The sequence below is a fragment of the Diadema setosum genome, chromosome 13, assembly GCF_964275005.1.
Source record: "Diadema setosum chromosome 13, eeDiaSeto1, whole genome shotgun sequence".
Taxonomy (NCBI): domain Eukaryota; kingdom Metazoa; phylum Echinodermata; class Echinoidea; order Diadematoida; family Diadematidae; genus Diadema; species Diadema setosum.
Window position 1 is genome coordinate 3,632,619 of NC_092697.1, and position 17,276 is coordinate 3,649,894.

At 39.1% G+C, this 17,276-nt stretch overlaps 1 protein-coding gene across 1 annotated transcript in view; it reads left to right on the plus strand.

Moving 5' to 3' along the window:
- Positions 1 to 16,526, plus strand: part of LOC140236992 (CMP-N-acetylneuraminate-poly-alpha-2,8-sialyltransferase-like) — a 55,444-nt gene extending 38,918 nt beyond the window's left edge. The window contains exons 3-8 of the mRNA XM_072316939.1: positions 7,270 to 7,395; positions 11,150 to 11,315; positions 11,994 to 12,106; positions 13,553 to 13,642; positions 14,279 to 14,514; positions 15,406 to 16,526. Coding sequence (XP_072173040.1) covers positions 7,270 to 7,395; positions 11,150 to 11,315; positions 11,994 to 12,106; positions 13,553 to 13,642; positions 14,279 to 14,514; positions 15,406 to 15,641 — 967 coding nt within the window. The 3' untranslated portion in view covers positions 15,642 to 16,526. The remainder of the gene's footprint in view (positions 1 to 7,269; positions 7,396 to 11,149; positions 11,316 to 11,993; positions 12,107 to 13,552; positions 13,643 to 14,278; positions 14,515 to 15,405) is intronic.
- The last annotated feature ends 750 nt before the right edge of the window (positions 16,527 to 17,276 follow it).

Consider the following 17,276-nt stretch of genomic DNA (forward strand, 5'->3'; position numbering starts at 1 on the left):
CACAGCTCCCTTAGAGGATGTAATTGACAAGTGTGGCATAAGTAAAATTACATATGCTGATGATACTCAGATTTATCTTTCATTGCCAAAAAGCACTAATTCTGATGTAGCAGTTGGTCAGATTGAATCATGCTTAGGTAAAATTCAAGATTGGTCTTTGCAAAATGGTTTGAAATTGAATCTTGAGAAAACTGAAGTTGTGCATGTAAGATCTCGTAACAAGTCCTCAACAACTTTGTCCGTCAATGTTTGCAATACTCCTGTGCTGCCAATTTCTAAGGCACGTGACCTTGGTGTCATTATCCAAGATGATCTTAGTATGAAAACTCATATCAATAACATATGCAAATCTGCAGCCATAGGTCTACACAGGATTGGAAAATTGAGACACTTTCTCGATAAAGCAACTACAGAAAAACTGGTTCATGCGTTTATTCTTAGTCATTTGGATAATAATAATGGTTTGCTCATTGGAGTTCCAGACTCTCACCTGAAAGGACTCCAACGGATACAAAATTCAGCCGCAAGGCTTGTGACACGCAAAAGGAAATTTGATCATATAACTCCAATTCTTCGTAGTCTTCATTGGTTGCCCATAAGAGCTCGTATCAGGTTTAAGATTTTGACCCTTGCATTCAAATGTTTTCATGGAAATGCCCCTGCATATCTCAGTGAACTCATCAAGCCATATCATCCTGGTCGTAATCTGCGCTCAAAATCAAAAAATCTCCTCTCTGAAATAAGTGTCAAATCTAAGACATATGGTGATAGGTCTTTTGGAAAAATGGCACCCTCATTATGGAATAACCTCCCTCTCAGTGTTAGATGCATTACAGATTTTGATAAATTCAAATCTGTGTTAAAAACTCACCTTTTTGACAATTGTTGATTACATGTTTGAATTAGAGAAATATGTGATAGATTTTGTTTCATTATTTTGTACACGCATAGAGACTATTTGTATGGTATTATGCGTTTCTAAGAACTGACTATTATTATTATTATTATTATCGCACTTTTATAGGCACGGTGGCAGACTGCAACGGAAACGTGTATTGTAACTACAGTAGATAAGTATGTTTACTCACATGATTTACGCGAAAAGGTCCTGCATCTGGAGCTTATAGAGATCCCAAATTGGAATTTGACGATTTTTGTTGAAGCGTAACGTGCAACATACCGCATAGGCCTAAATATAGGGTTCCATACTCTTGCAATATCATCTGAATTGCCCATGGCGACGCGGCTTATACATCCGAGCACACACACACACACACACACACACATTTATAGATCTCGTACAAAAGTTTATCCATAATAACACTGGATCTAGGTGTGAGATTCTTCGATTTTTCTCCCTCTACAAATTAAATTTGTTAAGATCGACACTAGAGGGAGACAAGTTGAAGATACTGACACCTGAACCTTCACCCCTCTGAATAAATATCCTTCTTTCATGATCTACCTTTAAAGCATGCGATTGAATGAGATATTTTTATAGTCGAAAACGTTCAAGAGACACAAGGTCGTGTCTCTCAATAAAGTATGCCTAATTATGAGCATATACATGTCTCCCTAAACCTGGACCCATATAGTTTTGATGACATAATAGTAATGCACGTTTAGTTTGCGACGTATTTTCCGATATTTCCTTTTACATGAAACAGAGTAAGAGCTAGAGACACGTGAGAGAGGGATGTAGAGCGTTATACAGTGAGTTCAAATTGCATGAATCAGGTTTTTTGTATGAATCGGCATGCATCGCCTTCCTTTTCTTTCTCTTTTTTTTAAAAAGACAATCGGCTTTTTCCTTTGTTTTTATTAGAAAAACTGTTAAAAAAACAAAGAAAACTATTTTCAAATATATATATATATATATATATATATATATATATACACGTATATATATATATATATATATATATATATATATATATATATATATTCTTTCGGAAGAAAAGATCGCATTCTACAATTTATCTTAGTCTCCCGCATCAACTTTTCCACTTGCTGTGAAAATTGCCAATGTATGTCTGCATGAGTGGCTGTTATGCGTTTTCGTCCATGATGTTCCCCCATGTAAAGTTTCAGTCACTTTGAAATGAAATTTACACGGCAGTACGGCTGTACTTAATTTTTTACCCAGTCGCATGTCACGCGACGTCCATAAAAACCACTGGAGTTGAGATTGTTATTCTCACAAGACCAGAGTCTATTTTGTGCTCTGTCATTCTCCGCCTCTTGATAGGCTGTGTACGTGAAGTTTTATCGATAATATACTGCTTATGAAAACTGCTTCATTTTGCTTCTTTTGATTTATGTGTCAAAAAGAGACACCACAACAAGAAGTTAATGTGATTTTATGATATTGTGTGATATTTTTTTTTTTTTTGCGGAGAATATAGTTATGAAACCGGATACTGCATGATATCACTTTCTATATTGACTATATGCAGCCCTGATAAAATCATGTCATATCCTAGTCTAAGTGGGGTCCATTTTTTAATGCCTCCGCCACGAAGTGTCGCCGGAGGCATTAAGTTTCCGAGTTGTCCGTCCATCCGTACGTTCGTCCATATCTATAGATGCAATGCCTGAAGGTATTAACTTGAAACTTAGTATATGCTTTACCCGATTATTACTCTCAAGATAAAGTTTCGAGCAATAAGGTCAAGAGTCAAATGTCAACCTATCAACAGTTGGGTGCACATGCTCAAAGTCAAAGGTCAAGTTCAATTCTCAACATTTCACCATTTCCCCATATCTATGCAATGCCTGAAGGTACAATGTATTTTATTGAAACGTAGTGTATACATGTATTACCCGATGAATATTCTCTAGAGAAAGTTTCGGGCCTTGAGGTCGAAGGTCAAAGGTCAAGTGAAAATGCTAAAATTTCACTATTTTCTTTATTTATCTTGAAAATTTTTCAAGCTATCTTCATGGAACTTGATACATATGCATGTACTGCCTGACAGTAATTCTCTTAGGAATTTTTGGGATATGGGGTCAAGGGTCAAAGGTCAAAGTCAACTCCTTAAAATTTCACTTTGCAATGCCTGAAGGTATTTTCTTGAATCTTAAGAATACATGTATATTTGCCCAATAGAGATTTTATTTTCTGGGAAAGAGTTTGGCCAAAAGGCCAAAGGTCAAGTGAAATTGCTAATTTTCACTCAATACAGAAACTTGTAAAAGGGTGAAAGGTCAAGTAAAAATCCTCAAATCCCCAAATACCTGCTCTCTTAAACAATATGGCACATAATTCATCCAATTAAACCTAGTTCAAAGAAAGTGAACACTCAACACATTCGTGACAAAGATATCATTTTGTTTATTTTTGTTTACTTTTTTTTCTTGCTAATTATGTGAAACTGTTGTCATACATTGCCAAGACGTACTCGAGACCTATTGGGAGAACCATGCATTATGGCGGAGGCATACCAGTAGCCATAGCGACATTTCTAGTTTCTTCTTACACTTATGGCCATCTTGAAAGACAATTCAGCTGATTGTTTTGGAAAATATGTTAGGCGCCCCCTTCTTTATAGAGCCCCCTTGCTTCCCTTTTCCGCAGAGCACTAAGCTGAACTTAGATTTCTTTAATTACAATTTTGCGTAAATACACTGTATCATCTTTATCTATTTTTGCTTCAGACGTCAGATGATGGGGCCTGCTCTTCTGTACACTTTAAAGAGTCTTGAACAAATCAAGCCCTCAGAATACACAAGAAGCCATCATGCTGCTGTAGTTCACCAACTTTAGGTCTTGGCAAAATAGATATGCACCAGATATGTTATGGTCCAGTGGGATGTAATACTCAAATCTAATACATGTATGGTATTGTATCATTACATGCTAATTCAGCACAGTGCATAGAGATCATGCACTTCGGTATGTATGCACTATACGTAGTATACACAGTGTACGCTTCATCATGCGCCTCCTTATTGATTCGCAATTACACGACTTTCGTGCATATATTATCGAGGTTGGTCAGCTAATCAATGGCCATTGACCCTGACCAGTGGGCCACTTTATTAACATGACATTCACATTTATACAATTAAAGAACGGAGGTTTGTGAGGCCTATTAAGAACTGCCCGACTTAGCATCAACAAAATATTATATGCAAACGGATCGTATGCATCGAAAGTGTATAGTGTTTAATACGAACTTCTATGAATTGACTATATAGCCGCTACCATTGTCTTATGAAGATAACGGAAGAAATTAGCTGTAAATGAAGTCTAGTTTTCTCTCGTGTTCGGGTAACGATCGCTATAAAACAACAGCTATTAATAAGGAGGACCTATGACGTCCATCAAGTTTGTACAAGGGGGTAATGTACTTGGTATCTGTGTGTAAGTTCGAGAGAAGATGTACATGTGTATCATGTTTACGAAGTGAACCGTGCGTTTAGGCCTAGAGTGTATGTACATGTTGATGTATGTATACACAATCTGAAGATTATGTAATAAATCCATGATTATTTGCCCTTTCCTCAATTCCAGATCTTATTAGCAGTTCCTATTAACATTTCAGTCGCTGCATTATTTGTTTCAATTGATTGAAATACGTACTATCCTTTCGATGAAGTTACATCACCTGCAATAGTGCTATGTTTACGCCGCACTATTGCGCGTGTGTGGCGACTTTAATCAAGGAAAGGAAAAAGATGTCGCTCACATTCAGAGATTCCTATTTGGTAGGCCTCATTTAGTGTCGGGCCAAATGGCTTATGCAAGGCTGTGAGTCATTTGCCTTAAAAATGAATGAAGAGAGTGCTTAATGGTGACCTCATTAAAATACTTTTGCCACCACCCCAACTACCCCCCCCCCTTCGTCGCTGGTCGGCGCTTCAATACCGCAGTAATTAGCCACCCCACGAAGAAAGCAGACGACGTCCCTTCATTACATATATTGCGAGTACGAGATAGGTTGGTGCAGTGAAACCATACACGCGGTCTTGCTCAGCACGATATTAAAGGGGCGATTCTAGTCTCCATCAATTTGCAAGTATTGACTGTGATAACCAGAGTGAAATCAGACATACGAAATATCATTATTATCAGACAGTGTTGTGAAAATTATCGGGGGACTTTCGATGTCCAATACGTTCTTAAAGGGAAGGTAAACCCAAAGAACAATGTGGATTGAGTGAAAGCAGCAACATTAGTAGAACACATCAGTGAAAGTTTGAGGAAAATCGGACAATCGATGCAAAAGTTATGAATTTTTAAAGTTTTGGTGTTGGAACTGCTGGAGGAGGAGACTACTAGAGGATATGACGTATGAGTGGACAACAATACAAAGAAAATATAAAGGAAATTCAACAAAATTCACTTTTCTAGAATTATGAAAGAGCAATGGACCAACCGCTTTCAGAAAGCAGGGGGAATAATTGCTACCCTTAACATATGTCAACATCAAGTTGATGGAATTTGTAATTTCATGAAAAATGGATTTTTGCAGGATTTTCTTTATATTTTCTTGGTATTGTTGTCCTCTCATACGTCATAACCTCTAGTAGTCTCCTCGTCCAGCGGTTCCAACATCAAAACTTTAAAAATTCATAACTTTTGCATCGATTGTCCGATTTTCTTCAAACTTTCACTGATGTGTTCTACTAATGTTGTTCCTTTCACTCAATCCACATTGCTCTTGGGGTTTATGTTCCCTTTAAATCTAACCGTGATCTCGGGCACAACCGGTGCGCGTCATCAGACATGAAGCATGCAGACGGTCACACTTTCTCGTATTTCCACATAAAATGTACTGGCTTGCACACAGATATTTGCCGAATTTCCAAACCCTGCATCTTTCTAACACTTTTATGATTTACATAATTATAAAGGAAGGAAGAGATGATATGATTTGCATCATGTTGTACAGTTTATGACTTTTATGTGCAAGTCATTGTGAACATAATAGTGTGACGAGGTGATTATGACTGTATTCGATTCCACTGTCGACACCACTATGATCATGATTTTGATTTGTGTGTGTGTGTGTGTGTGTGACTTTACTCTTCGTTGTGGAGTTCCCTCCGAACAAGGAGCTTCTTGCTCCGAACGTGAGCCCTGCAGCGCATCAGGCCGACCCCCCCCCCCCCATTTCCACGGCCCATGTATTTCAATGACATCTATAGGCCTCCGTACATTCGGACACAATATCAGAGATACTGGTAGCGTGTAGCTGGGATCATGCAGCTCAGAATATAAAATGGAAACTGAAAGCAATGTTAGGCAACGTTAATTCCTTGAAGAAACTTCGATATCGTAAAACAAAACAATGTTTGGTGCAGTTCTTGCTCTTATCTAAACATATACAATTTTGTAGTTATTTTCATACGCTTAAAGGGACTGTACAGTACTCATGGTTGAGGTTGGGGATTCATGTTTTGAACATTGCTAATTGAGATAATGAGAAACCTCTTATGAAATATGAAAGAGCGTGTATTTTATGAAGGATTCAACGTTTATTTGATAAAAATTGGTTTTCAAATGGCTGAGATATCCCCCCCAAAAAAAATGAAAATAATAAAAGGCGACAGGCCACGCCTAATATTAGGATCTCTTTGTTTCACCTTGTTTTTGGATATCTCGGCCATTTCAAAACCGATTTTCATCAAATAAACTTCTGATACCCCTTACATTTGCATGCTCTTTGACATCTCATAGAGTGGTTACTGAATATCTCGCAAAACGTTAAAAGCTAAATCCTCACCTCAACCAGAACTGAACACACCCTTTGATAAACAATATTGTGCGTAGTCCGATGTTTTTCGATGCGCACCATAACTTATTTGTGAGTCGTTTCTTCCGTTATTTATCGATGCCCAAGTCACGCTTTCGTCAGTGAAATATAGAGCATGACTTCGTTTCACTGGCAAACGATTGATAACGGCGAGTTGTATCATTAGATCGTGTTGAAATGAATGGATGAATGTGTAGATTGAAGGGAATAGTTTTGTCTCGACAGAGATAAACACGAAATGCTGATACAGATAAACAAACGGTATTTACTCTAATACTGTAGTACATGCAAAAGTTCCTCATTCTCATCTTTTCCTGTAGCCTATTATGCCCGATATGAACGTGTGAGTTCTAGCCTGGTCCATATCCGATTTCTTCCAGTCGGCAAATATTATGCCAGTATGACGTATCTCATAGTTTTCATTTTCATTCACTATATGTTTGTTGTTTTTTTTTTTTTTTTTCCTTTCGACTCTGCCCCTCTCCCATATACCAACTTCCGCATACAGGTCAACGAACTTCACGCACAATATGTGGATGTTCAAAAACAGCGACGCGGAACGGCTGTATCTGTACACGAAACTACTTGAAGAGCACGTGTGGACGCCGAACGAAGAAAACATGAATTCATTCAGGTGAGTAATATGCGATTCCTGAATTAAAAACTGATATGATTATATCGTTGTGATTTTCATTCAGTTTCCTTCCTTCTTTCTTTTTTTTTTTTTTGTGATGTTGACCGAGACGAAAACATGAGTGATATAAATCGTGTAGCACGCACATTCACGCATGCGTACATAGCCGCGTACATGCAAATATATGCGTGCATGTGTCGGGTGTATTTTTGTTTTGTTTTCGGGTCGTTTGTTTTTGTTTATTCTGATATGCGATAGATACAAGGTCATGTTTCCACTAACGGATTTGATTTATTTTTTTTTCTCTCTGCCAAGTGCCGACGTCATAATGCCATTCTTTGCTTGTAGTGCTTGCAAGCGGCATCGCGAGAGAAGTAGGCATATTTAATTTCGTCGATATGGCATCAGTAGCCCGGATGAATTGAGTGAATTGAACGTGGAGCTTATTGTAGCTCTATGACTTGAATGTGGTAGCCAGGTTGACAACAGCCGAGAACTTTACTTTAAGCTGCAGTGCGCCCATTTCTGCTTCGAGGATCCGACATAGAAGGAAGTAAACGTCAGTAAATTTGATTGACGTGAGCGAGTGACGCCAGTTTCTTTGAAAGTCTCACACTTATTAAATGATCTTTACTGGTATGAAATTCACTAAAAGATTCACTGTTTTCGTTTTTCATAATACATTATAGACCAACCTGTTACAATCCAGTCCTGAAATGCGCAGGGATGGGGGTGGGGATTGGGGGGGGGGGGGGATGATTCCAACTTACTCTAGTAACTCCACTAAGATGTCCCGATAGAATACGGTTTCGCTATACCCACAACAATTTCACGCGTTTGATGAATCTACGCCGAAACAAAATGTTGTCCCCCTAGGCTATATCTAAAAGAAACAGTGTCCAACCTGCATCATGAGAGGCATATCATAGGCAGAGGGGTTCACCTTCATTGGCCACGCCTCAACTGGCTGGTATATTTAGTAGGTTACAGCTCGTTATTCCGAAGGTTCGTTATTCCGAAGGCTCTTCAGTCCGAAGATTCGTTATTCCGAAGGTTCGTTTTTCCGAATTTCATTTTCGGATTAACAAATCTTCGGAATAACGAACCTTCGGAATAACGCCACAAAATGTTCGGATTAACGAACCCTTTTTCATTTTCGGATTAACGAACCTCTAGGTATAGTGAATTTGTGTGTTTCGGATTAACGAACCTTCGGAATAACGAACCTTCGGAATATCGAACCTTCGGAATAACGAACAGCACCCATTTAGTAACCCTATACCAAAGTGTAATGCCATAGTCATTCATCGCCATGGAAACTAGTTCTTATAAGCAACCTCATCTGGCCCGAGTGTTAATGCGCGCACCTGGTTCCGACCCAAGCTATAACAAAAAGACTGTGACATCATCGCTTAGGTACTCTATATTGCTTAATATAATAAGTTTGTTTGTTTGTTTGTTGGTTGGTTGGTTGTGTGTTACTTATTGGGGGGAGCGAGTCGGATCTTATAATAATAATAATGATGATAATAATAATAATAATAATAATAATAATAATAATAATGATGATAATAATAATAATAATAATAATAATAATAATAATAATAATAATAATAATAATAATAATAATAATAATAGTAATAATAAAAGATGATGATGATGATGATTATCGTCATCATTGTCATCATGATTAATGATACTAGTAGGAGTAGGAGTAATAATATCTTTATTACGAGAAAGTGATGTGGCTCGGTTTGGTCCATTTTATCATAGTACATACTGTATGTATTTGCCGGTGTGAGACCTAAAGAACGATTCCGAATACGGTGTGGAATTGTCCTTGGTTGTGGAGCACCTGCTTCGTCATAAAAGCGAGAAACCTTTCGTGGGTTTAGGTCAGCGAGTATCCAGTCGCAGTTCCCCGCCGTTTATTGTAGGCACCACCCGGCGCGCGTACTGAAGACGTCACCATCAATGATGCGGGTTTGTGGTAGGGTCGTATCCATGGTAACAGTACAAATCCGCCTCATTCAATGCAATGAAGACAGATGGCGGAGTTTTAAACGCGCAGGTGAGGCCACAGTGATGTGCCGCGCGCAAGCGATTAATATCGGTCGTTCGCTATTATTGTGCGAAAGAGCGTGATTATTTTGTAAACAAATTGGACAGCGCAGCTTTCGACATGTCGTAGATTCTGTGAGGATGATTTTATGATCTACTGAATGGCTACTCCCATTGACAATTTCCTACACTTCTTAGTGGCCATGAGGATTTCTCGTGGCAGTCTATTCGCAGCACCTGCGTATTTGACGTATGTTTCTGCGGCTAGATAATTTTACATGTAATTGTTGCAGCAGATTTTTTTTTTTTCAAGCGAGCGTTAATTTGCACTTAAAATTTTATGTGTGCTTTATCTAGCATCATAATCTATCATGGCCGCGATCCTGTATGTTATCATTTGCTCTTCATGCGTGTGTGTATCTCGTTACGTTTATGCATACCAATGTATTTTCACGATAACTAGCAATCTATCAAATTTGCGACAAATAACAGTAAAACGGTCCAGTTCAGTGCATAATACACGAACACGGTTATAACGATTCCGGTTCCGGTTACAACGAAGTAAAAATTCACGCGGCAACATTATCCACTCTATTGTATTGTGTGTGTGTGTGTGTGTGTGTGTTTTCTTCGGTTTCAACGAAATTTCGATATAACGAAAGAAAACGGCCGTTCTTGAGGACTTCGTCATAATGGAGTCCACTATATCATGTTTCCAACGTGAGGACGTTTCTCACTTCTCAACATGTTACTAAGGTGGCTCTCCAGTGGATTTTCTATACAAAGAACGAATCGCAAATCATACTCCTATAAATACAGCTATAAGCACTGCGCAGATGAAAGTCATTCCAGTATACGTAGATCAGAGTGATCGTCAATGTCTGAATGAACTTTTTGCTTCTGCCCTTATCTCCTCATTCTTTCTTTGTTTTGCTTTGTATCGTTTTGTGTTTTAGTGTTAAGTGTGGTTTTTTATTTTCCCCTTTGCTGAGTAAGATTCTCATGATGGGGAGGTTCTGATACCTGAAAAAGGATTGTCTGGATTTCCTGGCTTTGTTTTTACTCCCCATTTTTTTGTTGATACTTTTTTTGTTACTTTGTTTTTTTTCACAAATCTTTCCGCTACCATTCAGCAAGTCGTAGTGTACATTGATGTTAGGGGAAACATTCCCTTGAAAGTGCAATATGTCCCGTAGCGAATGTCTGACCTCGGACACGATAATGGTTAACCTATCGAGAGTGTCTGGTGCTCTCCTTAGAATTTTCCTTTCTTTTTTCTTTCTTTCTTTCTCCTTTTTGTTTTGTTTTGTTTTTTGTTGGGGGGATCTATCAGTGTGACTTGGGCTATCAAAGGGAAATTGCCTGATTTCAGCAACAGGTGTGATTTCATGTCTTAAATTGCTTTATAGAGTTCAGCAGTTTCTTCTCATCCCCACACCTCCCCATGTTTGGTTCTCATGGCTCTGTCTGATATTCCTGTGTGTGTCTGTGTGAATTACATAACTTAACTCCGCAATCGCTTTACCAGTACAATGTGTCTCCAAAGCTTGGGTCTGCATGGCGCCCCTGTACAAATGAATCATGCTCATTATGACTTAACAGCACCACACCGCGCACCTGTTTTGTTACGATCGATACACACACATTTCACGTTGCTGGGTTTTTTTTTTCTTCGCGTTCTCGTGATCGTCAGGTACGAGCTGAACACGGAGTCCAACGTCACCACCGACCACCACCTCATCATGACGCAGGACAACGTGAAGATGGGCGAGGAGATCCCATGCTACGTGGCCACCAAGTCCTTCTGGCAACTCAAGGCCTTCACCGTCGAAGAGGAGTTCATGGCAACGTTGCCAAAGGTTGGAAAATCATAATCCGTGTGTGTGTGTCATCGTCATAGTATTCACCGTTGTATGACAATGATAATGATGAAAACGACGATGATGACGACGATGACGATTTTCTAATCGTAATGATTTTATAATGATAATGGTTTCATTTCATTTTATATCATTTATATATCCACAACTTGCACAACTCAAGTAGAAAAAAAATGAACAATACAGAGACAACATGGCAATTAAATGCAATACAGAGTGTGTAAAGAAGGAAAGGCCGATTATCTGTCAAGGCTTCTCCTGAATACTAAGAGGTAACAATTATAAATAACATTTTAATTAACATATTAAATCATTAGAGTCTATAGCGCAAAATTCCTTTCGGTTAACACGAAATTTCGATATCACGAATGAACGCTGCTGGCCCGTGGATTTTGTTATAACGGGAGTCGCTTGTACAAAATATCATATCAATATCGTCATTAAAGTTATGTCCTGGACGCAACGATGAAATGATTATTATGTTCTACAAGCTAGAATTGTTTATGTTGTAATAGAGGACATCTGGAGGGGATTGCCCGTCGGCAAACCATAGAAGACGATGTCAATAGAATGAAGCTGAGAATGAAGTAACTTTTTCTCGATTACCGATTCGCTCTCACATTGATAGTTACTATAGTACCTGTCCATCTTTCACAGGCATCGCCAATGGCGGGGCGGAAGTATAAGAAGTGCGCCGTCGTAGGAAACAGCGGGTCGCTGAACAACACCGGGTGCGGCCAAGAGATCGACAATGTCGACTTCGTGTTCAGGTAGGTAGAGGCAAGACAGATGGCTATGTCTTGGTCCGGAGGTCGGCTACACGCTTGGCCTACCATAGTTCTAGGCTAGGTTCTGACACCAGCCACTATATTGATTCTTTTGCTGGTATCACTCTCCAGATTACACGCAAATATTCCTATTTACGAAGGGAATTGAATTATGGTAAATGTAGAATGAACTGACCTTGGCCAGCAGAGGGATTTTGCCGAGGTTTCATTTCATTTCATTTTATTGTTTCTGCATGGTACAAATAATCAACAATGATCACTTTCAGAAATATGGTTCATCATAATTCATGGCTAATTTTGCTCATGAAAGGTAAGCAAATCATTGTGACAGAGAATGGAGACATAATAAAAGAAAAAAAAAATCAAGGTACCATACAGGAGGATCCCCAGTGAGCCGAGCTTGATATTGGGGCCTCATTGATTTCACAAAGAAATAAATAAACAGTTTTAACCAACTATCGACTTACTTAACTACAACGAAAACAAACTATTTCACACAACAAAACATAAACGGTAATGTACAGTTTGAAGTTTGAAGTTTGAAATGGTTGAGATGCTAGGGTGGGCTCGTAGTGCACCCAGGAACCAGGGGTTGAAGATTTGTGTATGAAGTCATGTGACAGATTGGGAAGAGCAAGGAGGTATCCTTGGTAAAGGCTTTGTATTGAAGACTATGAAAGCCTGTCACAATACTTTGAACCTTAGTGCCTGAAAGGAAGGCTGGCATTTCCGGTAGAGTCGATTGCCCAGACAGTAGATTTCAAGCTCGCAATGCTGGTCGAACTCACCTGACCTCGCGACGAGTGTTTCTACTGTAGCTACACAAGGACAACCCTTGGTATCGAAACAGCTCACACACCAAGTGTTATTGCTCAGTCAGCATGGCTGAGAATGGCTGGGCTATAATAGAGAGTCATCTCTATCTTTATCTCTCATAATACAATAAGTGGTGGTCATGGACATCCATCAGTGTGTGTGTGTGTGTGTGTGTGTGTGTGTACTATCTGATTACAGTACACTACATACGTACACGTTGATAAATATATAATGTATAAATATACGTATATAGTTATATTTCTCTCTCTCTCTCTCTCATATATATATATATATATATATATATATATATATATATATACACACACACACACGTTTATGAATATATATACTCATAATATATATAATATATAATCATTTATAGTATGTATATATCGAGATACAAACGCATATGCTTATCTATGTATTTGAATATGATAGATACAAAAATAAATACAGATGTAAAAATGATATATTTGTATGCCTGCATATTATCTATTTCATATTGCTGGTAGCTACAATATAGCAAGCCGTGTGCGATAGGCCCTACCTACTGTATATACTACAGTACTGTTCATGCTGTGTGGATGACATTTTGGGTTGTCGTTGTAACAGATGCAACGCAGCGCCGGTGGAAAACTACCGCAACGACGCGGGGAGCAAAACGGATTTCATCACGTTCAACCCCAGCATCCTGTACAAACAGTAAGTGACTTCTTTATATAAATAAATAAATAATATATATATATATATATATATATATATATATATATATATATATATATATATATATATAAAGTCATCTTTTAAAGGGATGGTGAAGTTTTGGTTGAGATGGGGACTCGGGTCTTTATTTACTTTTTTTGTGATATAATTAGAAACCACTTATGTGAAATATTAAAGAGCATGCAATGCTAAGAGAAATTGAAAGTTCATATGAAGAAAATTGGTTTTGAAATCATGGCTGAAATGTCAAAAAAACAAAGCAAAACAAAATGGTCCTAGTAAAAGGTGGGGCCCATGTTTTATTAGGACCGTTTTGATTTTGTATATCTCAGTCAGTTCAAAACCGATTTTCATCAAATAACATTAAAGTTAAATAAAGTTTGCCCTGGCTAAGAGAGTTGCCATGTTATGTCAATTTGTTTGTTTGTATGTGTTTGTTTGTTCGTCTGTAATATGATTAAAGGCTTGAAGTTAGATGGGATGTGCATGCGACTTGGCGTTTGCAGTAAGTTGACTTCTCAGCTATCCCACGTCTAGTCTCACTTTATTCATACCTATTTTCTTCTCCTTCTTCTTCCTCCTCCTCCTTCTTCGTCTTCTTCTTCCACCCCGAAGCTTCGGCGGTCTCTCCAACGACAGCAGCGTCGAGTCGTACGTCCAGTTCATGCAGCAGTACAACAGCGTGGTGTGGTATCCCTGCTTCGGCTCCCGGAAGCTGGTGGACCCCTGCCGCCAGGCCATCAGCTACCAGACCCGCATCTCATCACAGCTGGTTATCGGTCACCCTCGCCACTATACCAGCATGTGGGCGTTCTGGAAGCGGCGTGGCCTCAGGAAGAGACCTTCCACTGGTGAGTTTTTCACTTGCGATTTAGAAATTGAGTCATTCATTTATTTGTAGTATTGTGTATCTTTGTATTATCATCATGACTAAGTCTGTCATTTAGTAGCTGATATAATATGTTTACATGTATATAATATTAATTAAATGTTATTACTTTATCATTGTTTATACAAATATCATTCTCTAATGATTTCGTGACTGTGACCTTAAGCAGGAATTTGAACGCTGCATGGCACGCCACATGTTCAAGTCATGTTATGTGGCAGAGGGTCCATTATAATTATTGTTGCTTGCAGAAGAAGAAGTAGTAATAGCGGTAGTAGTAGTAGTAGTAGTAGTAGTAGTAAAAAGTAGTAGTAATAGTAGTAGTAGCAGCAGCAGTAGTTGTAGTATGATATTATACAAATATACTTTGCCTTGAGAGTTTCTGGTTAAAACTGTGGGCAGGAGTGACTCCAAAATAGTACTACTGACTGAAGGGTGCAGCCTCGAAGTGAAAAGTATTGTTGGAGTACATTTGGAGTGCCTTTTGAGGCACCGAATATAATTGTGCTTCTCTGGTATTCTATTAAAATCAGTCTAAACATGGGTGTGGAAAATCGGCGTGATAGATTTTTTTTTTTTTTCAATTTTGATTTCTTGTTTTCAAGATAGTTTAATGTTTTCTATAGATTAAAAGTATCCACATTAAATGGTTGGAAAGAGAAGTCGTATTGTAATTGTTCCAGTTTTAAACTCTTTCTTTTTTAGTATTCCAAATGTAATTCATCGTATATTTTATCAGTATTTCAAGATATCTCTTTCAGCTCAGAATTAGGCTGCTGACATGTTAAATACTTTAAGTCTTGATGTTTACCAGAACTTTACATTTGTTTTCTCTTCAAACTCACGCACTTAGGCCTGTACCTCGTCGGCGTCGCTGCCACAATGTGCGAAGAGATTCACCTGTACGGCTTCTGGCCGTTCCCTGTCGAGATGCGCGGCGACGCGTTCACGGAGGTGCCCTACCACTACTTCGACAAGGTGCCGTTCACCAACCACCACAACGCCGACACCGAGTTCCGCATCATCCTCCAGATGCACATGCACGGCGTGGTCAACCTCCACACGGGCGTCTGCAAGTCGGGTCACTGACCCCCGAGCATCGTCGACATCGCCATCGCCATCGCCTTGATAGTCGCCGGCAACCGTCATCGATGTCTTCTGAATGTCTCCGGCGCCATCGCTGTTTTCCAGATGCCATCAAAGACTTCGTTGTCATAATCGTCGTCATTCAGATGCTATGAGCGTCATCCAGATCACGTTATCGATGTCATCGTCGTGGTCTAGAAAAGTGAGAGAAACACGTGACCGGGTTTGACAAAGCCTTGAAAAACAGTCCTGGAATTTCTCCAAGCAGCCTTGAAAAGTACTTAAACCAATGTACTGGACTTTGTACAGCAGATTCTGTATTTTAAGATATCGCTATTTGAACCTGCTGATCGTATTTTGTGAAGATTTGTCTCTTGAAACTTATTATGTGTGTGTGTTATTTTGTGCCTGACCAAAGGCTGTGTTGTCACGATTGTTCGCGTGGCCTGAGCAGCCTTTGATACGACGATTGCGATGTAGATAACGTCGTCGTCGTCCAGCACAGTCGGGTGGACGGTGGGAGGGAGACGAGTGTTTGTTAGCCTGATGAGCTGTCATGCCCGATGTCTAGGGGGTGTAGAATCGGGCCAAGAAATGAAGGGTAGCACGTAACACTTGAACACACAGCACTGTCCGTCCGTCCCCGCTAGGTATCACAAATGTAGGTAAGCGCTGGCTCTGATTGACGTTATATTCAGTTACTAAAGGTATCATCTGCCTGTGTGTTAGTTGTTGTTGTTGTTTTGTTTTTGTATTGTGGACTGTTGGCAGGGGGTGTGGTGATTGTAGGTGGTGTAGTCATTAGGCGCGGTCAGACTGGCAAAAGATCGCGAAGTTTAAGGTCGCGATCTTTAAGATCTCGAAGTTTTGCCAGTGTGACCACAAACTTCCCGCGAAACTTCCCGCGAAACTTCTCGATCAGGTTTGCGGGCGGTGCCTCCGAAGCGCGAGGCCATTGTCATGTACAGATGGGCATTGTTATGTCACAATCGCTAGCCATCGGACGGCGCACTCTTGCTTGCGCGCGTACCAATGGCCCAAACTTCGCGATCTTAACCCTATTCTAACTGGGCTATTTGAGACCAAGTTTTTACTGAGGGGGGGTCAATTTGACCCCCCCCCCCTTCAGATCTCGGCCGCCGATCGTGCAATCGCCGCGAAATTTTGCCTGAAGATAGAGCTGGATGTAAACTACAAGATAACATGGTCATACAATAGAAAAATATTGCCTTTCTATTTTTAATAAATTAATTATGCAAATTTGTGCATGAAATCATATTTTCACCATAACTCCATTAAAAAGACTGGAGGGTTGCTAAATTTTTGTGTCAGAATTCCTCAAGACACATCAAACAATTTTCTTGAAAAAAATTAGCACAATCGAAATCAATTTCTTTTGTTTTTTATTGTTTTGTTAATTTTTTTATGTATTTTATTGTTTTTTCGACCTTTTGTTTTGTATTGTTTTTTTGCCAAAATTTGTTGCAGGCACTTTTTCAGGCTTATCTACACTAGAATTGATTAATTTCAATGGTTAAAAGTTGAATAATCTAATTTATATCAATTTAACCAAAAAACACAATTTGCATTGGCTTTGCACACGATATCATGAATTTGAGCTGTTTTTTGGTTGACATG